Source organism: Staurois parvus, unplaced genomic scaffold (genome assembly GCF_062004578.1).
Source record: "Staurois parvus isolate SC_StPar_1 unplaced genomic scaffold, SC_StPar_1.0 ptg000196l, whole genome shotgun sequence".
Taxonomy (NCBI): Eukaryota; Metazoa; Chordata; class Amphibia; order Anura; family Ranidae; genus Staurois; species Staurois parvus.
The window spans coordinates 1,656,790-1,678,471 of NW_028317992.1; the positions used below are offsets into that span (position 1 = coordinate 1,656,790).

The following is a 21,682-nucleotide window of genomic DNA, read 5'->3' on the forward strand; positions in this document are numbered from 1 at the left end:
TATGGCCCGTTTCTCTAGGACAGAATTCTAAAATTTGCAATGATTTATACTACCGGTCAAAAGTTTCAGAACACCCTCATTTTTTTGTGAAATTTGCACAATTAAATGTCTTAATATACTCTAAAAATAAAGCATAGAACAAAAACAATTGGAAATAAAATCAGGGAATTGTTTGCTTTAACAAAACGTAATCTACATTTTTGACTGATCAAAGTAAACACCTTTTGCAGATACAATGCTGTGAAAAAGTATTTCCCCCCTTCTTGATTTTTTTTTTTTGCATATTTGTCACACTTCAATGATTCAGATCGCCAAATATTTTTTAATATTATACAAAGAGAATCCGAGTAAATACAAAACGCGTTTTTAAAATGATAATTTCATGTATTAAGGGAAAAAAAGCTGTCCAAATCTGCCTGGCCCCATGCGAAAAAGTAATTGCCCCCTAAACCCCCGCTGCATAAACCAAGTGCGCTTGAGGACAGGAACTTGAGGTCGGACATTCATGGCCCAGGCAAGCCTCTGATTTTGCCACCTTCGTAATGGCTTTGTTACAGCAACTCAAACTGTCATACCTGCAGCTCAAAGTTTTCTTTTCACAGTTGAAACGGAGACTTACTTAGTTCAATCAGTGTTAACCACTTCCAGACCGGACAGTTTACCCTCTTCCTGACCAGGTCAATTTTCAACTTTCAGCGCTATCACACTTTGAATGACAATTGGGCGGTCATGCAACACTGTACCCATATGAATTTTTTACCCTTTTTTTTAGACAAATAAAGCGTTATTTTGGTGGTATTTATTCACCGCTGGAATTTTTATATTTTTTTTTGCTATGTAAATGAAAAAGTCCAAAAAAATTTTTTAAAAAGTGTTATATAAAATTTTGCAATATTGTACCGCGCTCCAATATATACAACTATGAGTGATGTTAGAAATTTTTTAGTGATATTGTAAATTGCTGAGTGTATCACCAATAATTCGATACTTAACTAAATCAATTATACTTCAATCCATAATTAATATAAATAATAAATATATAAAAAAAAAAAAAAACACATCTATACACCTGGAGAGGGTGTAACAAGTACCTGGCGATCTAATATAATATAATATAACATTTTATATAATTTATTTAAGCACGTAATTAATTAATTATTAATACTTTAGTTGTTCACATATATATTATTCACATTACTTTTTATGCACGTAATTAATTGTTTTGAGAGTAAGAAAACTTCTAGTGGCTCACAAGTATTTATTTAATTTGAATAAAATTTTGCAAATAATACATTTTAGCCAAGATCTATGATGAAATATTATTTATCTTTTTAGTAAAAAAAAATTCTAATTAGTTTATAACCAAAAATTATAATTTTTAAACATTTTTCTTTACATTATTTTTTTTTATATTATTTTTTTATTTGTATTTTTGTTTTTTTACATACTGTCACCCTAGCAGTACAGTGTCACCATGGTGACACTGTACTACTTGTGGGGGGTGATGATTTATTTATTTTTTTTTTTTTTTACACGGATTGCTTTTACACCCATATAGGATGTAAAAGCAATCATTTCTCTTTCTCTAAGGCTGCATTCTTGCAGTCATTGAGAAGTACTGAGTGAGCTGTGATTGGTCACAGCTTGTCACATGGTACAAGGCTGTTGTGAATAGCCTTGTACCATGTGACCTCTGATCATTCACAGATTTCACACGTAGTAAGCAATGTCACAAGTGACATCTTGCTTGCTACTTTGCATGTGATAACTGATTGGCCAATCAGTGAGCACATGATCGGGACCTTGTACAGAGGTCCCGTCTGAGGACCGGTGTTTCACTGTGTCCGGATCGCGGTGCTTCGCGCTCCCAGGGAGCGCGCACAAGCAGGGTGTGGGGAGGCCATTTATAAACAGCCACCCGACCCTGCACTGCCACCGTCCGGCCATTTATATACAACAGCCGGTCGGGAAGTGGTTAAGCAGTTCAGTGAGCTGACTGTCAAGCTGTTAACTTGTCCTCCGATTCTGTTGTTGCTTTGATTCTGCCAGACCTCGTCCTCTCAGTTTCCAAGTGCCTTTCGATAGCGTAGGAAACTGTACTCACCGACACCTTTCTTTGCATTTCTCTAAAGGAAATATCTACACTTTTAAGGGTTATAATAGTATGTCTCCTTTAATTGCCTTTTTCTCACCATTCTGAGAGCAATATACTACTTCCTACAGTACAAGACTGTCCAAACATTGGCTAGGAAGGTATAGAAGCTCAGTTTCAACACTGCTTTTATACAAAGTCCTTGTAAGTAACCAGCAAAAGTTAGGACACCTGTAGGAATTGTTAAGATGAACTTTCAAGGCTTCATTTACTTACATTGCTGCAGAACAACTGTGAGTTTTGGACAGCTTAAAAAAAAAAAAAAAAGAATGTTTGGGTTTGCACGCCCTTCCAAAATCGAATACAATAAGGGTCTAATGCTCATGTAGTCTAGGGGGATATAATGTAGAGTAATGCCTACTATTGTCTACTCTGCCCACTTTTAGGTGATCTCTAAAAACCTCTTCAGGGAAGCCTATCCTGCCTTCAGTTAATAACAGAATCTTCTATTTCTTCTACCAGTCCATCCCCCACAGTTATTACCTTTTGTACTACCAGCCCCTTCCTCTTAGATTGTAAGCTCCCAGGATCAGGGCCCTCCTATCCCTCTTGTATTGAACTGTATAGTTGCTGTATTGTCTCCCGTTATATTGTAAAGCGCTGAGCAAACTGTTGGCGCTATATAATTCCTGTATAATAATAATGCCTACTTTATTACTCGCACCCACAGGATATATTCCTGGTGGTTCCAGAATGAATGACTAGTCCTATAAAAAACCAAACTACTCTTCACTGGTCATGTGGCCGTTCTGTTGCTGACCTCATCGTGAACAAAACTACGCATTGTATGTGAGGAGGTCATGTGCCCGCTCACATTCCGTGGATGGAGCAGAGAAAAGGGCCGCCGGTTGGAGGACTGAGGAATCGGTTATGTATTCCAATCTGTTATATATCCCCAGAATAAACAAGCATCAGACCGTTACAATACAGGATGGGGGATTGTGGTGCCCAAATGTTTGTATTATTAGTGGATCAGAGTTCAGCTGCATGGACACAGCCACTGGTCCCAATTTGACATCCAAGCAGATAAGGGTGCAAGTCTCCAAATGTAGATCGTGGTCATATGGGAACATGAAGCCGCTACATTTCAATTGACATCAATGGGACCGCATGCATGCAGATGGACAGAACACCTGTCCATCCACACACAAGTGTACAGATGAATACTACTGAATACTAACAAAGACTAAGAATATGTGCGCCCTTACAGATTAATTATCAAAAGGGTCCACTTTTTCCTTTGAATCTGATGCACCAGTTTTAAAATTGTTACAAAAAGCAAGGACAGGAAACTTACCTTGAAAATCTTCGGAATTTGGTAGTTTCACACCACAGATAAAATAATCCTTTTGGTCATGCTGTGAAGACAGCAAAGAGTTAAAACCAGGTACCAGAAAATTAAACTCTTTAGCTATACATCAATATTTTATATTTCATTCTGTGATTACCCTAGATTGTAAACATTGGAATGTACAGGCACTATAAAAAGGGAAACATCTGCCCAGAAATTTTACAAAATGATACAATCCCCCATAGATTATGGTCCAGAATTATCGACAACTAGAGCTAAAGCTTACCAAAACTATCTATTCAATGTATAACCTGGGTCCCGGCGGCCATCTTGATTTATCTGGTCAGTATTTGTTTTTCTTGTTTACCCTTTGCTGGATGGAATAAAAATCTACATTTTCAAGCAGCATCACGCTATTCTGGCCTCCTTTTCTCTCTGGGGCTCCTGTTGAGCTTCCTACTACCCACAGAGTTACGTCTAAGGAGGTCAGAGCCATGCTTGATAGCTGGGGGACCAAAACACGAAAATAGACCAGACCTTATTCCAGACGGTTCCTGGATCCATACCTTAAGAGGGGTCATCTCTTACATGCGCATATTAATTGCGCATCTGGTGAGTCTTATATCGGTTTTGGATATCACATGTGTTAACAAGGATCCTAATGATCCTTTCATCACTCCACCTACTGGGATATTTTGGACTGGGCACTCACACTTAATTAAGTCACAGCATTTGTGACATCATGTGGACTATGCTATTGTTTGCACTTTTATATGTTTTTATACTACGATGCGTTATTTATCACTATTTATGAAATACGTGATATAGATTTTAAGTATCTTATTGTTTTTATTATTTTGCATTTCATTCCATAGCGCTGCACCTTTGTTTACATGAGACGATCAGACCAAGCTGTGCATTCATTGTTCAGCTCCCCTCCGGCCCTCAATATGCTCACCCAATCCTGTCGCAATACAGTGCTGTGCACCAGCTCTCCCAGGTCTCTCCCTTCTCATTTGCTGACACACTGACTTCCGCTGTTGGCAATCATAGCCAGTGAGGAAGGATTGGGGCTGAGCCACGCTCTGTGTGTCTCAGACGCACAGAGGTGGCTTGGGAATGAGCATGCATGAGTACCCCCAGAACAACTTGCTCTGGGGGCACTCACCAGGAGGTAGAGGCCTGGAGCACTATCAGGGGGACCCGTGAAGAGGAGGATAGGGGCTGCCCTGTGCAAAACCACTGCACAGAGCAGGTAAGAATGACATGGGTTTTTTTTTTTTGTTTTGTTTTTTTAAATATATGTGTACCTTTAGAATCACTTTAGAAGCCACATTATCCTGCCAGGAGTTCTGGCGTTCCGAGGGGCTTTTACAGATGCCGTGTGCATGCCGCCTTAAAGTACAACTGTGGATAGCCTATGGATAATCAGATATGTAAATTTTCTCAACTGTATATATACCCTCACTGACACCTATAGTTGCAATGTGGAAAAATTCATCCAAATATACAGCAGAAGTGCTTTTTATTTTCTGCCATTTCAGCTCCCCTGTTCCAGCAGTAACTCAGCAGCTCCGCTCCCTCTGTTCCTCCTCCTGACATAGATTCTGCAGCTCCGTTCCCTCTGTTCCTCCTCCTGACATGGATTCTGCAGCTCCGCTCCCTCTGTTCCTACTCCCGACATGGATTCTGCAACTCAGCTACCTCTGTTCCTCCTCCCGACATGGATTCTGCAGCTCCGCTTCCTCTGTTCCTCCTCCCGACATGGATTCTGCAGCTCCGCTCCCTCTGTTCCTCCTCCCGACATGGATTCTGCAGCTCCGCTCCCTCTGTTCCTCCTCCCGACATGGATTCCGCAGCTCAGCTACCTCTGTTCCTCCTCCCGACATGGATTCCGCAGCTCAGCTACCTCTGCCCCTTTTGCACTGCCTGTGTGTAGTGCTGTAAACGGCTGCATGTAATAGTGTAGTTCCAAACAGAGGAGTCTCCTGCAGGACTCCATAGGTCCTGACAGGCACGGGGGGGACCAACATAACAGGAGGAATCCATTTACTCCTGTCAATTGAGCCGACTGAGCTTTGTCTGTATCTACTCTGTCCAAGACCCACTTTGTTGGTGGCAAGAACCTGTCACAACTCAGACAGATTCCCTGCAGAACAAAAAGCAGAGTCTGCCTTGTGTGAAAGGGGCCTAACTCATTCTACTCCCAACCCTTCCTCCTAGCAATGATTTGGCAGCTGGCCAGCCTTCTAATATCTAAACAAAAAACAGGTGCAAGTGAAAAAAAATGCAGGACCTGGCTTTAAGAGCTTCAATGCTTCTCTTTTGAAATTTGAGAGTGAACAGTGTCTGTAACTAGAGAGGTCAGTGTGAGCTTATTCACACCACATGCAACGGTCAGTGTACTTTTGTATTTTGACAGTTTAGACCAAGGGTAGGCAAACTTTGGCTCTCCAGCTGTGGTGAAACTACAAGTCACATCATACCTGTCAGACTTGCAAAAAAACTCATGTGAACTGTAAGCTCAACAACTGGAATGAGGAAGATTGCTTACCCCTAGTTTACACCACGTGCTGTGCCGGTGTGTAATGTAAGTCTTATTACCCCCTTCTCATTTAAAAGGAAATAAATTGCAGCGCAGTAGGTTTGTTCATATAAACAAATCAAAAGTTTAAGAAAAAGGAAAATCCCTGAAATGACGATGATGGAAATTGGGAAATCAGGCATTCATAAATTGTATGATGGACAAATGTATAAATGGGACAAACTGACATGCATCCATTGCCTGCCTGCTTTGCAATGTACACTGAGATGTGCAGCTCAGTTTACATTGTAAGACAGCGACTTCATCCTGAACCAGCCAATAAGAATGGCTGCAGTCTGGCACCCAGAAGTAGCTGCGTAGAAGTTGCTGGTGTCAGCGAGGGACATCGAATCATTGAAGTGAGGTAAGTAATGCGGAGGTTAGCTACACTTTAATAGAAAGAATCTGTCATAGGTTAAACAAACAAAAAACATCTGCCGGTATGAAGTGCAGTGCACATAGCCGCTTCCCAAACCTCTGTCACAGCCAAACACTGGGCCATTCTGATCCACCCCCACATAATCTTGTTGGCCCACCACTATGATGGACAACCTCATTAGCCAACAGACATGTGAAGGAGGCAGGAAGGGGCAGGCAAGCTATGGTACCATCAGCAAGTGTCAAATATTTACCTCTCAAAAAGGCCCTGCATTTGTCCATAACCAAAGGTCTGGGAAGCTGATGCAGGTACAAGATTGCGCCCAATAAACATTTTGCATTTCATACCTGCAGTACTTTTTACCATTGGTGGTGGCTGGGAGGAAAGCCCCTTACATTGGTGATCAGTGGGGAAAAATGCTCTTTACATTGGTCAGTAGAAAGTATGTCCCCTTTATAGTAATGGTCAGAATGCCACCCTTTCAGGCAGCTAGAAAAAGCTTGGACCCAGAACCATGTAGCACCGTCAAACTGGAGGGCAATCATCCATAGCTCAAGGAACCCTTAGCACCCCCTGGAGATACCCTAAGGTTTCATAGAGCCCTAGATGAGAATGACTGGCATTTTTTTTTTTTTTAAAAGAGACTTTATTGGGTTTTATTGTGTGAATGACTGGCTTAAGCACTATTTGCTTGTCACTCACCGCCTCAATTGGATAAATATACGAGAGCTCAGACAGTAACTGCCGACAACGAATGGTGAGCTGAGCATTGGTCTTTAGGAAATTTTCTCTGCAAAACAAATTAAATTGAATTATGGACAGGGAGAAGACACGTCTGGATTTAAACCAGGGTTGTGGCGATGGCTGAGTTACCTCTTTGCTGTACATTCTTTTCTTAATTCGTTAAGAGACTCGCTCTTTTTCTGCAACTTCTCGCGCTGTACATTAAATTTATGACCTTAAATAAAAAGAAATCCATTTACAATCTTTAAAACAGACCTTTAAATTATTCAGACTGTTAAAGGCGAAGCCAATCATCTCTCAAGTACTTGCCCTGGAAAATTATTCCGGAAAAAAATCTTTTATATAATGAACACACATCTCATTCAAAAGGTGCATATCGCCAACATATAAAAAAAAGTAATAGTTTCACACTGGTGGATTTGCACAGCATAACATTTAGGCTGCATTCACATCTGAGCGTAGCGATTTACTGGCATTTTTATTTGAGAGTTTTTGAGAATTTTTAGAGGAGTATTACAAGCACTTTAGAAGCATATTACAAAGTGTTTTACAGCTTCAGGCATTTTTGTTTAGCCAATAGGAAGCACTAGAAGGAGGAGAGGGGCAGGAAATTAGGAGTGGAGAGCTGCGGTTTGAGCAGAAAATGTACAATGCTCTTCACATGTTTTCAGGTGTTTCTATTGAAGTGTATGGGGCCAAAAATGCTTGTAATCTGCCAAAAAGAAGCTCATGTACTTGTTTGAGAGACAGCCGTTTTTGCTTCAGGTGACAAAACGCTCATATGCGAACAGGGTCCATTGAATTGAATGGGATTTGGCTTCTTGAGCGTTTTAGGCCCCTTTTCAAACTGATCAGATTTGGTCTGCCTGTCAGTTTTTCAGGCGGACCCAATCATACCATCCATAGACCTGTATGGACCGGCAGGTGTCAGCAGACAAGTGATCCGATCGGGATCCAATCTGATCCTGTACACCAAAAACAAACGGATGGGGATCCCTGTCTGTTGGATTGGATGGCAGTCGGATGGAAACAGACAGGCAGTTTGTTTCCATCCGATTGCCCCATAGAATACAGCAGGCGATGTCTGCGTCTGCAGCAGCGTAGCGGACACAAACCTGTCATGTGCCAGCTCAGCTGGCATCAGCTGAGAGATCCCCCGCTGAGCAGGCGGAGCCGCTGACTGGTCCGCCCCATCTGAAAGGGGCCTTAGAGCTACACGCTTCAAACATGAAAATCGCTCAGGTGTGAATGGGGCCTTATAGACTTTTGTTGTGTTTTGAAGCCCCAGCTTGGTTTGATTATTTTTTTCCCTCATTATAGAAGCAAATTGTTGCTTGTACAGCTGTAAAGCTCAGAAGTCACATCTGAAACAGCAATAATGGACAAAACAAAAAACAAAGAAAAAAAACTGGTGTCTAAAGCAGCCTTCTGCTCTCCAGTTGTTGGATAACCAATGGTGTTAGTATGTCCCACCAACTGAAGGCCAATAAAGCATACTGAGGTTTGCGTTTGAAACGTGGTACTCCAGGTTATTTTTCTGAGTTTGGACCCAGCTATTAAAGTGGACCTGAACTCAAAAAAGTAAATATTTGCAATGTTATCTGGAAATGTTCATTGTGCATAAGCAATACCCTGAAAATGTTACTTTGTTTTAAATACCTCTTACATTTCTCCTGCTACAGCCTCATATCTTTACAGCTACAGTATAAATCTAAGGCACTGTTCCCTTTGACTGCTTGTCTCAGCAGATTTGGAGTGAGATCAAATGATATTACTACTGTGCTGCTCACTGTTCTCTTTGCTGTAGGGGAAGCTGTATATAAGGACCTGCAATGCTAGCATATCCCTACTTCTGCTTCATTCATTCTTCTCCTATTGCTCTTCTTCTGATCCTGTATTGTATGTAAGCGGATTCTGTAGAAAATCAGACAGAATATTTATTAAAGTTGAACTGGAAGCAATACAGTTCTTGTGCTTTGGATAGTGTAAGAGAGGGTTATAACCCATCTTTTTTGTCATCTGTGCCCCTTTGGGAAGATTTCCCTTCACTTCCTGTCCCATAGACAAAACAGGAAGCGAGAGGGAAATGCCTCTAAAGTGAGGTAAATCACTGTCCCCATTAGAGGATTTCCCCTCTATTCCTGTACTGGTAGCCATTCAAATTTGGGATTTTCTTTCACTTTCACAGATAATGGTGACCAGTAAAACAGAGAATGAACCTCCCTAACAGATACTCAGAAACCAATAAAAACCTGACAGGTGTTTTATTCCCTCTTCACTCTAAAACAAAAAAAGGTTTTGCCTTTAGTTATACATGAGGATAACAGAGTCAACTTAACTGTCTGGTCTCTAAGGAAATCAAACAGTCAAATCCTAAGAGAAGAGCCATTAGACTCCTCTCTACTGGCACATCCTACCTCTCTCCCTGTTGGGTGTGTTCAGCATTCACACTTCCGGGAGTCGAATGTCGAAAACATGGATAGGGCCTGCAGTAATGGAACAAAGGGAAGGTTGGACACAGGGGCACCCAGAGAGGTTAGTATAATGGTTTTCAGCTTTCAGGGATTTTATTTCTTTAGTGACCTGAAAGCAACTGTGTTTAACCGCCTCCCGCCCACCATATAAAAAGGTAATGACGGGAGGGCGGTGGTTCTCTTGTTCTGGGAGGACGTCATATGATGATCAGTGCCCTGATGATCAGTGTAGCCCCATCAATGCTACCTGCCAGTACCACATCAATGCCACCTGCCAGTGCCACATCAGTGCTGCCTTTCAGTTCCACCTATCAGTGCCATGTATGAGTGCTGCCTTTCAGCACCCATCAGGGATGCCTGTCAATGCCCATCAGTGCCACCTACCAGTGCCTCCTCATCAGTGCCTATCACTGCAGCCTCATTCACGCACATCAGAGAAGGAGACAAATTACTTATTTAGAACATTTTTTAACAAAAACCAAGAAAAAAACTTTTTTTTTCAAAATTTTCAGTTTTTGGTTTGTTTAGCAAAAAATAAACCCAGAGGTGATTAAATACAACCGAAAGAAAGTTCTATCAGTCTCAAAAAAATGATAAAAATGGCATGCGTACAGTGTTGCATGGCCGCGCAATTGTCAAAGTGAAAGCTGCAAATTGGCCTGGGCAGGAAGGGGGTAAAAGTGCCCGGTAGGCAAGTGGTTAAAGAGGGGCTATTTATTATTGGATAGCACTGCTGGATCATTGAGTGCTTGCTCCCCACACTATAGCTTGCTCAGTACAATTGTTGGACTCATTGAACAATAGAAAGGCAAAGAAGAGTCAGAAAAGATTAAAACAAACAAAAAAAAATAAATTTAAAAAAAAAAAAAAAACACAAAATATTTACTTACATCTAACATTAAGTGCATTGCGCTCCTTGTGCAATAGCTCCACCTCCCGGCCCAAAGCTTTCTTTTGCCTCTCCAGTTCATCCTGGAGGACCAGTATCTTCAGGCGTAAACACTCGCTCTCTTTTTTCTAAAAGTGAAAAATAAAAGGCACCTAGCCTTAGAAGATGAAGACAATGGAACAGATAACTCGACTACTATTTTTTTGTATTATTTTGGTACAGTCACTTTGCACATGATTGAAAAACTATGAAAACGAAATCTGCAGATACAAAAATATTGAAAATTACTTCTGTGATGACATTAACATGTTGAAAACTTAGAAAAGATTTTAGTAGTGGTGTACAGAAACAAAAACTCTGGTACCAAAACTGAAAATTCAGGATGCACTTGGCCGAAAACAGAAATGGACAGCTTTTAAAAATTAATATATATTTTTCAAACGCAATTTTTTGGGGAAAAAAAAAAAAAAACACTTTAAATGATTATAAAAAAAAAAAAAAAAAAAAAAAAAAAAAACCACACTATACCCCAATTTTGTTTGTAAAATATGAAAGATGTTACACAAAGTACATAGATACCCAACATGTCATGCTTTCAAATTGCGCTTGCTCGTGGAATGGCGTCAAACTGCGGTACTTAAAAATCTCCATGGGTGACCTTTTAAAAATTTCTACAATTACCAGTGTAAAGTTGCAGAGGAGGTCTAGTACTAAAAACTTACTGCTCTTGCTCGGCCTTTCGTGGCAATACTGCATATGTGTGGTTTAAAAACATCATTTACATATGTGGGCGTGGCCTACGTATGTGTTCACCACTACACACAAGCACGGGAGGAAGGGGGTACTTAAATCTTTTTTTTTTTACTTTTTGATTCTTTAATCACTTTTATTCCTATGAAAAGGAATGCATGCATCCCTTTTCATAAAATAATTAGAGACAGGTCCTCTTTATGGAGAGATATGGAGTTAATAATAAGGCTCCACATCTATCCTCTACAACGTAAAGCATTCGATTAAAAGAAAAAAAAAAAAAAAAAGCTTTGATCTAGTACTTCAAAAAAACAAACAAAAAGGCCTTGGTTACAAGGTGCCAGAACAGGAAGTGACATTGCTCTGGCCCACAAAGGGCATAGGGATGAATGGAAGCCATCTTTCTTTCACTTATATCTATGCCCAGAGTCAGGATCATTCAGTGGTTTCTCAGGTAAGGCTGAAAACCACTGAGCGGCGGCGGCAGATGGGGTTATTTTCGGCACTTGTATCGGTGCTTATTTTCATATCGGCCGAAGGCCGATAAGGGTGTTTTCGGCCACCAAAATTTTGGTGCATCCCTATAATTTTAGTGATTGAGTTTACATATTATTTAAAGGATAAGTTCACCTTTTGACAAAAATTAATAAATGCACATTAGTTTGCAGGTAAAAAAAAAAAAAAAGTGCATTTACTATTTTTGGTCGCAGGAGCCTGTAAAGCACTGCATCAGCGATCAGAACGCTGGAACAATGCAGGTCTCTGGCAGACTTTGAGTATATCTGCTTGCCTGTACATCCCATACGAGCAAATCGATACCCTCTGACAGGAAGAATATAGGAATTACCACAGAGCTGTGGTAGTTCATTGAGAACGACAAGCAGACAGCCGCTAAGGCTATTAGTTTTCCCATTCACAGAGGACTGTGAATGAATGACGTGGCCTGGCGGGCAGATCTCTGCAACTGTCGCTTTTTTTTGTTTTCATTTTGACAGCTAGCGGGGGAGAAGATTGTCACGTTCGCACGGTCACCGCCACCAACATGTGATAATCACACGACCGCGACTAACAGTAATACATCACGCCCGCGGCGGCAGACCCCAGACCTTCTCACCAAACTCGTGACCGAAGGACCGGCCGATCTAAAACCGCGGTGTGACGCGCGTAACAAGGCCACACCCAGCTGTACCCTGCACAGCGATTGTCCAGCTAATGGGCTACAATCGGTGCCTGCAGCCTGAATGCGCTTGTTACTGGGTCGGGTTAATTACGCAACTAACCCTCTACTGCCACCACCACTTTTGTCGGAGACTGGGAAACTCCCGTTATCAAATATACACAGAAGCGTCTCTTCAAAAGGCAGGAATTCGTGAATTGCAAGTAAGCGCTTAGAAACAGTTTAACACTTTCAGAAAGAAAGATGTATTACTAAGAGAGTCAAACAGGTGCAATAAAATATTTACAGAAAAAGATGTAACTAAGATATATATATATATAAAAAAGGTACAGCAAAGCGATAATAGGAAGGAAGTTAAAGGGTTAAGTTACTTGCCAATATGCCTTGATTTGTAAGCAGATCCAAGTGCAGAGCAGGAAGGGTCTTTGATCTCCTCTGTTACAATGTTAAACTCAGGAGATGTGTTTTTCTTCTACCAGGCCTGCCAGCCTGTCTCTTTTTTAAAAATCCCTCTGCAAGGGGGGGGGGTGGCTCTGAATACTGGCCTTTATGCTGTTTTGGGAGGGGTCGGGAGAACTCTGAATTAGAACCAACATCTGTCATCTTTAACTGTTAGGTTCTGGGAGGTTTCAACTTCTTTCAATTCCGGGGAGAAGCTGCCTTATCTGTTTTATGATGGGTGAGCCTACACAAGGTCTGGGATCAGGGCTTCCCAATGCTCTGATGAGCTGGCCTTATCATGATTTTAGGTGAGAAAGGTTACACTTTCGCAGACTGCCTGGCACCGAACTGAGGATGCCTTAACTTGGGTTGACCCCCCCCATCTGTCAGGATATAACATTTGCCTCTCAGGAAGGGAGGGGGTAGGGACTGTAGGACTGAGGAATACTTCCAATAAAAAGAAAAGGAAAAAGGGGAACTCTGCGTCCAATTCTGATGAGCTAGTTTGCTACAAAGATCACCCGCTGTCAAAGTGGGGGAGCAGGGGCCGTTCCTTTCACAACATGTAACACCCTGAATTTGAATGTAACATGTGGCATGTTATGAAAGGTGAACTTATCCTTTAAGGCCTCAATTATGCTTGAGATTTAGGAGTGGTAAAACCCCGTAGCTGAGCCACGGTCTTACCACCCCTCAACAACTCCACCTGTTGCTGAGGGTGTAGACATGCTGCAGACGGAATTATACCGCCCCCCCCCAAATCATTCAAGTGAATGATGCCATGCTGCAACCGCTGACAACATGCAATGCTGTCCAGTAAATAGGATATAAAATACACTTCCTCACTGTGTGTTTTTTGCTGTCTGAAGCAGCAAAGCAAGTCTAAGGGGTTCTTCCCTCCACCTTCATCAACACGCCAATGATATTTTTAAATAAAAATGTTCTGTTATCGTAACATACCTTAAATCAGACCCAGTGATGTGCTCAAAGGTTTCTGTGCTTCTCTATCCAATACAAGCAGATCATGGCTGATAGTCGGGACCACAGCAGGGTGCTGTACATAGCTTCTTGAAAATCTCACAGCACCCTGCCTTAGTACTCACATCAACTTCCCTCAGCCCCGGTGCGAGCAGTGGGCTGGCCCCTGGGACAAATTATGCAAATATCAAAATGCCTCAATGAATGAAAGAACTGAAATCCAATGAATTATAGGGGCAGGCCAGGGACAGTCGGGTTGGGGAGGAAAGGAATAGATGCCCTCCCAGCCAGGAAACTAGGCAGGCTGCATATGGTTTGCTGCAGCTTCTAATGCACATTGTGGAAAAACTCACAGTGTGCAGTGAAATCAGAGTAAACAGTTTCAGTACAGGAGAAGCCGGTACAACTGTGCAAGACTGAAGGCTGGAGTTCAGCTTTATAGTAAAGTTAGCGCTCAGAAAAATTCTCACCAGGTTGTTGCTTGATGAAGAAAGACGCAATTTCTCTTCAATCTCTGTTCCAATTTTTTGAACCGTCACTTGAGTCTGCTTGATTGCACACTGGGCCCGATGAAGCCTGCAGGAGGAAAACAGTATAAAATAACAGGGTGGACACTCTCCAGCCTATATTGATTTCATTTTTTTTCTGCTCGTAGACTTCAGGTTTGCTTCACAACTACTTCAACTCTGCAATGTTGGCAGGGCACCCAGACTTGCAACACGAAAGCAAAACCACGTCAAAACATCTTCCAAACACACAATAAAGAGACCTTAAAGTAGTTTTCAACAAAAAAGGTAGAAGACCTTTAGCCTGAAACCTGATCTAGAAAATTCTACAAGGTAGCACAAAATGGGATTTCAGATTTACATATCTGAAGGAACAGTTAATGAAAAATCTCAGTTTATCATACAAACTCAATTCTCCAGCCTTTTGGCTCACAGAATCCATACTTGAACATTTAACCAATCAACAAGAAAAATGTCACGTACTGCAAGGGTTGTACACGTCAACCCAGAACACCGGAGCCAGTCAGTCCGACCCAGGAGCCAGGAAACTGATAACAATAGCAAATGCCACAACAAATTTTGGAAGCTGACACTATCAAACTGACTGCTTGGCTTCTGGGATCTGTCCAGCTCCAAATGAAACAAAACCCCAAAAAAACATGAAGTTTTAAGAGTATGTAAACCCTAACAACGAGCTTCTATTATTTGCTCCCCTTTGGTCTGTTACACATACAATTGAAAATGTTTTGTTATATTGGTTCGAAAAGTGAAAAAACAAAAAAAACAAAACCAAACAACGTACACACACACACACGTTAATTCTGCCAGAAATCCAGTGCTGTTCACTCTGTATTAAACCCAAACCGTCATATATTGCAGCTTACCAATTAGATGTGGTAACTGTATTTGATTTTTTTTTTTTAGTCTTTTTCTCCTCTGATATTGTGATGGATATGGTAAAATGCCTATTTGGTTTCCTGTTGAATATATACATTTTTATATATCTCTATATCTAATATATATATATATAAAAATATCTATATCTATATCTATCTACTGTTATACTTTTTATATTTCTAAATGTTTTGTATGAATATATATATATATATATATATATATATATATATATATATATGTATTTTGCCTGCTGGTCTTTGTAGTCCTCCTTAACTCAAAAAAAGCTGCTCAGCGACCCCTCCCATCGAGTGAACTTGAGAACAAAGAAAATATTTCTTTCTAGAGATAATGGCTAGAAGGAGATCACGCCTATATTCTGCAGGAAGATTGTTTTCATGTAAAATGACCAAAGACTAATATAATGCTAATGCTGCTCTCACGTGATTTTTGCATCATCTTGCATATATAAACTCACTTTTTCATTCCAATAAATTAGAAGTATTCACAGACTGAACTCGTGTGTCAGTGTGGGTTTTCTTCAAGTGCGCGCACTACAGAGCTAGCATGATTAATTAGGACAGGAACAGATAATCACCGGACACTTAGTCTGAACTAAATCATTTTCACCTGGTGATATGGCCAATAACACACCTCCTGTATTAGAGTGACCCCACTCTGGATGAAGGAGCACAAGGGGCACCTTTAGACAGCAGCATTGTCAGCCTTGGGGGAGGGAAGTGTTAGATGTACTAGCAGATTTAGATACACTAAAAAATTAAGCCGATCTACAGCTATTACTTAAGCAGTTACAGCAAACAGTTGTTTTATTTTTGGGATAAAGGTATTACACAAATAAAAGCTGATCATAGTAAGCACTCCTGGTAGTGTTAAATGGTTTGTCTCAATCATGTAGACTGATACATTCTGCTGAAGAGCCTGCTTTTTTGATAAATAACAGACTTACTGGCTGGATCACCAGATGAAAATAGAAGAACACAAGCCTAAAAGAGAAAACTAATACAGCCATCAAGAAATGGTAAGCTGCGATATAATAAATATTTGCTTTTGGATATACAGCCCTGGCCAAAAGTTTTGAGAATGGACACAAATATTTAATTTTTACAAAGTCTGCAGCTTCAGTGTTTTTAGATCTTTTTGTCAGATGTTACTATGGTATACTGAAGTATAATTATAAACATTTCATAAGTGTCAAAAGCTTTTGCTGACAATTACATTAAGTTTATGTGCAGTGTTGACCCTTTTTTTTCCAAGACCTCTACAATTCCCCTCCCTCCTAGATTGTAAGCTCGAAAGAGCAGGGTCCTCAAACCCCTTGTGTATTGTATTGTTTCTGTCTTGTCTCATGTTCTGTCCCCCTTGCTATTGTACAGTGCTGAGCAAACCCTTTGGCGCTATATAAATACTGTATAATAATAATTCACCCTGGCATGTTGTCAAGCAACTTCTGGGCCAGATCCTGACTGATGACAGCCCATTCTTGCATAATCAATGCTTGGAGTTTGTCAGAATTTGTTGGAGGGGTGGGGTGGGGGGTTTGTTCACCCGCCTCTTGAGGACTGACCATAAGTTCTCAATGGGATTAAGGTCTGGGGAGTTTCCTGGCAATGGACCTAAAATTTTGATGTTTTGTTCCTCAAGCTAGTTAACACGTTTGCCTTATGGCAAGGCGCTCCATCATGCTGGAATAGGCATTGTTCATCACAAAACTGTTCTTGGATGGTTGGGAGAAGTTGCTCTCGGAGGATGTTTTTGTACCATTCTTTATTCATGGCCGTGTTTAGGCAAAATTGTGAGTGAGCCCACTCCCTTGGTTGAGAAGTAATCCCACACATGAATGGCCTCAGAATGCTTTATTGCTGGAAAGACCAAGATCTGATGGTAGCGCTCACCTTTTCTTTTCCGGACGAGGTTTTTTCCGGATGTCCCAAACAATCGGAAAGGAGATTCATCAGAGAAAGTGACTTTACCCCACTCCTCAGCAGTCCAATCCTTGTACCTTTAGCAGAATATCAGTCTGTCCCTGACGTATTTCCTAAGGAGAGAAGTGGCTTCTTTGCTGCCCTTCTTGACACCAGGCCATCCTCCAAAAGTCTTCACCTCACTGTCCATACAGATGCACTCACAGCTGCCTGCTGCCATTCGTCAGCAAGCTCTGTACTGGTGGTGCCTCGATCCTGCAGATGAATCAACTTTATGAGATGGTCCTGGCGCTTCCTGGACTTTCTTGGGCGCCCTGAAGCCTTTTTCATAGCAATTGAACCTCTCTCCTTGAAGTTCTTGATGATCTGATAAATAGTTGATTTGGATGTAATCTTAATAGCAGCAAGATCTTTGCCTTTGCAAAGCACCAATGACTGCACGTGTTTCCTTGCAGGTAAATTAATATTTGTGTCATGCTAAAAACTTTTGACCAGGGCTGTAATACCACTTTAATATCTCATGCAGAGTTCTCAACCCTGACCAGTTCCCGTCTGAACTACAGAACACCTCCCCTTAACCGGTATAAGAGGCAGGATTGATCAGTGTCATGTGTATTGTTTGTAGTTGTCAGACTGGAACACATTTTGAAATTAAAAATCTTTGCATGTATGTAAAATAAAATTAAGAATTTATATAAAAAATGTCTACACTGGTACCTCTTAAAGTTCCACATTAAGAAGAATTTCAGGTATCGTATATTTTTTATATACAGGTGAAACTCAAAAAATTAGAATACCATGCAAAAGTTCATTTATTTCAGTAATGCAACTTAAAAGGTGAAACTAATCTATGAGATAGACTCATTACATGCAAAGCAAGAGAGTTCAAGCCGTGATTTGTCATCATTGTGATGATTATGGCTTACAGCTCATGAAAGCCCCAAATCCACAATCTCAGAAAATGAGAATATTCCATGCAATCAATAAAACAAGGATTGTACATAGAACAATATCGGACCTCTGAAAAGTAGAAGCATGCATATGTCCTCAGTACTTGGTTTGGGCCCATTTTGCAGCAATTACTGCCTCAATGCGGCGTGGCATGGAAGCTATCAGCCTGTGGCACTGCTGAGGTGTTATGGAAGACCAGGATGCTTCAATAGCAGCCTTCAGCTCTTCTGCATTGTTCAGTCTCATGTCTCTCATCTTTCTCTTGGCAATGCCCCATAGATTCTCTATGGGGTTCAGGTCAGGCGAGCTTGCTGGCCAATCAAGCACAGTAATCCCACGGTCACTGAACCAGGTTTTGGTGCTTTTGGCAGTGTGGGCAGGTGCCACGTCCTGCTGGAAAATGAAGTCAGCATCCCCATAAAGCTCATCTGCGGAAGGAAGCATGAAGTGCTCCAAAATCTCCTGGTAGACGGCTACGTTGACCCTGGACTTTATGAAGCACAGTGGACCAACACCAGAGGATGACATGGCTCCCCAAATCAACACAGACTGTGGAAACTTCACACTGGACTTCAAGCATCTTGCAGTGTGTGCCTCTCCATTCTTCCTCCATACTCGGGGTCCTTGGTTTCCAAATGAGATGCAAAAGTTGCTCTCATCAGAAAAGAGTACTTTGGACCACTGAGCAACAGACCAGGTCTGATTTTCCTTAGCCCAGGTAAGACTATTCTGATGTTGTTTGTTGTTCAGGAGCGACTTGACAAGAGGAATACGACATTTGAAGCCCATGTCCAGGATTCGTTTGTATGTGGTGGCTCTTGATGCACTGACTCCAGCCTCAGTCCACTCCTTGTGAAAGTCCCTGACACTTTTGAATGGCCTTTTTCTGACAATCCTCTCCAGGCTGCGGTCATCCCTGCTGCTTGTGCAGGTCTTCCACACTTTTCCCTTCCACATAACTTTCTATTAATGTGCTTTGATACAGCACTTTGGGAACATCCAACTTCTTTTGCAATTACCTTTTGAGGCTTTCCCTCCTTATGGAGGGTGTCACTGATGGTTTTCTGCACAACTGTCAGGTCAGCAGTCTTTCCCACGATTGTGATTCCTACTGAACCAGACTGAGAGACCATTTAAAGGCTCAGGAACCCTTTGCAGGTGTTATGGCTTAATTAGCTGATTAGAGTGGGACACTTTGAGCTGAGAATATTGCACCTTTTCACAATATTCTCATTTTCTGAGATTGTGGATTTGGGGTTTTCATGAGCTGTAAGCCATAATCATCACAATTATGACAAATCACGGCTTGAACTATCTTGCTTTGCATGTAATGAGTCTATCTCATATATTAGTTTCACCTTTTAAGTTGCATTACTGAAGTAAATTAACTTTTGCACGATATTCTAATTTTTCGAGTTTCACCTGTAGTTATTTTGGTCCTGCTTGAACCAATTTAACTGTGAGTATGCCATACTTGGCCAATGCCCCTGGAAGCTGGAAATCACTGAAGTAGATGCCACTACTCCAGTGCAAATATGTTTAACCACTAGCCTACAGGGCACTTATACCCCCTTCCTACCAAGGCCAATTTCCAGCTTTCAGCGTTGTTGCACTTTGAGTGACAATTGTGCGGTCATGCAACAGTGGACCCATATGAAATTTTTATCATTTTTTTGTGACAGAGCTTTATTTTGGTGGTATTTAATCACCTCTGGGTTTATTTTTTCTTAAACCAAAAACCACTGAAAATTTTGAAAAAAAAAAAAACGCTTCTTAGTTTTTGTTAAGAATTTTTGTAAATAAGTGATTTTTCTCCTTCGCATGTAGTGCGTTTTTCCTTTTAATCTGCCTAGCAACGAGGGAAAAAAAAAAAAAAGCATAAAATGTGCAAAAACACAAAACTGACCACAAAAAGCACTGCAGAAGCGGATCAAATGCAAACTGCATAGGTGTGAACCTAGCCTTAGGCAGCTGTCACTAGAATAAGTTTCCCCACTGAAAAAAAAAAGGTCACCTCAATTCCTGTTCTGGCAACAGGAATGTTGAATGTTCCAACGCTAAGATTACTCCATTTCTTTACGTCCAGAGACAGTGTCACCAGGGCAGATTGAGACAGTAATGCTGGCCATACATGGGTCGAAATTCGACCAATTTTTCATCCGAAAATTGGACCTAATAATAATCGGCCGATTTTCGCTCTGTTAGTGGGTCAAAGGCATCCGCCGATTTTCGTGGTTCCTCACTTTTTGGTGGTCGGGTATGTTGGAAAATTCGTGAAAAACGACCGATTTTTGACTCAATGATGGTCAAATCGTACGATCGTTTTTCCGAAAAGAATATGCGCATGAACCGCGAACTGGAAGGAACAGAAGTTTTGCATGTTATATGGGGTGAACTTCATGACATGGTCGGCCGATTTTCAAAATCAATGATGGCACCATCGGATTACCGAGCGAACGTTTTCGATTTTCAGACGAAAAATTGTTCGGAATTCAAACCTTGTATGGCCTGCATCATTCTATCTAACTGGTACACAAACCATTACACAACCTGACATGTTCTAACCCCTCACCATCCAAAACAAACACAAAAAAAAAAAAAAACAAACACACCACAAACACCCCGCTCCCAAAAAACCTGAAAAACCACTAAATCCGTGGTCTCCAAACTGCGGCCCTTTACATAGTTAGTCTGGCTGAAAAAAAATACAAAAGTCCATCCAGTTCAACCATTAAAAAAAAAAAAAAAAAAAAGTTATAAATCCTATACCCACAGTTGATCCAGAGGAAGGCAAAAAAAAAAGCCCCGGCAAAGCATGATCCAATTTACTCCTGCTGGGAAAAAATTCCTTCCTGGTACCCCGAGAGGCAATCAGATATTCCCTGGATCAACTTTACCTATAAATGTTATAAAATGTTTGCTTGCCTTTATCTGGCCATTGCTGCGCTGTTCCTTCCACTGATACAAGACACTATTGCTCCCACTAACACAGCGGAGCATACCCTCCTGCTACTGACACCAACAATGGGGCACTATTCCCCCCCCCTGCTACTGACACCAACAATGGGGCACTATTCCTCCCCCTGCTGCTGACACCAACAATGGGGCACTATTCCTCCCCCTGCTACTGACACCAACAATGGGGCACTATTCCTCCCCCTGCTGCTGACATCAACAATGGGGCACTATTCCTCCCCCTGCTGCTGACACCAACAATGGGGACTATTCCTCCCCCTGCTGCTAACAATGGGGCACGATTCCTCCCCCTACTGCTGACATCAACAATGGGGCACTATTCCTCCCCTGCTGCTGACAACAATGGGGCACTATTCCTCCCCCTGCTGCTGACAACAATGGGACACTATTCCTCCCCCTGCTGCTGACAACAATGGGGCACTATTCCTCCCCCTGCTGCTGACAACAACAATGGGGCACTATTCCTCCCCCTGCTGCTGACAACAACAATGGGGCACTATTCCTCCCCTGCTGCTGACAACAATGGGGCACTATTCCTCCCCCTGCTGCTGAC

At 41.5% G+C, this 21,682-nt stretch overlaps 1 protein-coding gene across 1 annotated transcript in view; it reads right to left on the reverse strand.

Moving 5' to 3' along the window:
• Nucleotides 1-21,682, reverse strand: part of UVRAG (UV radiation resistance associated) — a 191,576-nt gene that overhangs the window by 73,351 nt on the left and 96,543 nt on the right. Inside the window, exons 7-11 of the mRNA XM_089677986.1 lie at nt 14,330-14,435; nt 10,515-10,641; nt 7,280-7,364; nt 7,109-7,196; nt 3,450-3,510 (exon numbers count right to left, since the gene is read on the reverse strand). Of these exons, the coding sequence (XP_089534112.1) occupies nt 3,450-3,510; nt 7,109-7,196; nt 7,280-7,364; nt 10,515-10,641; nt 14,330-14,435 (467 nt within the window). The remainder of the gene's footprint in view (nt 1-3,449; nt 3,511-7,108; nt 7,197-7,279; nt 7,365-10,514; nt 10,642-14,329; nt 14,436-21,682) is intronic.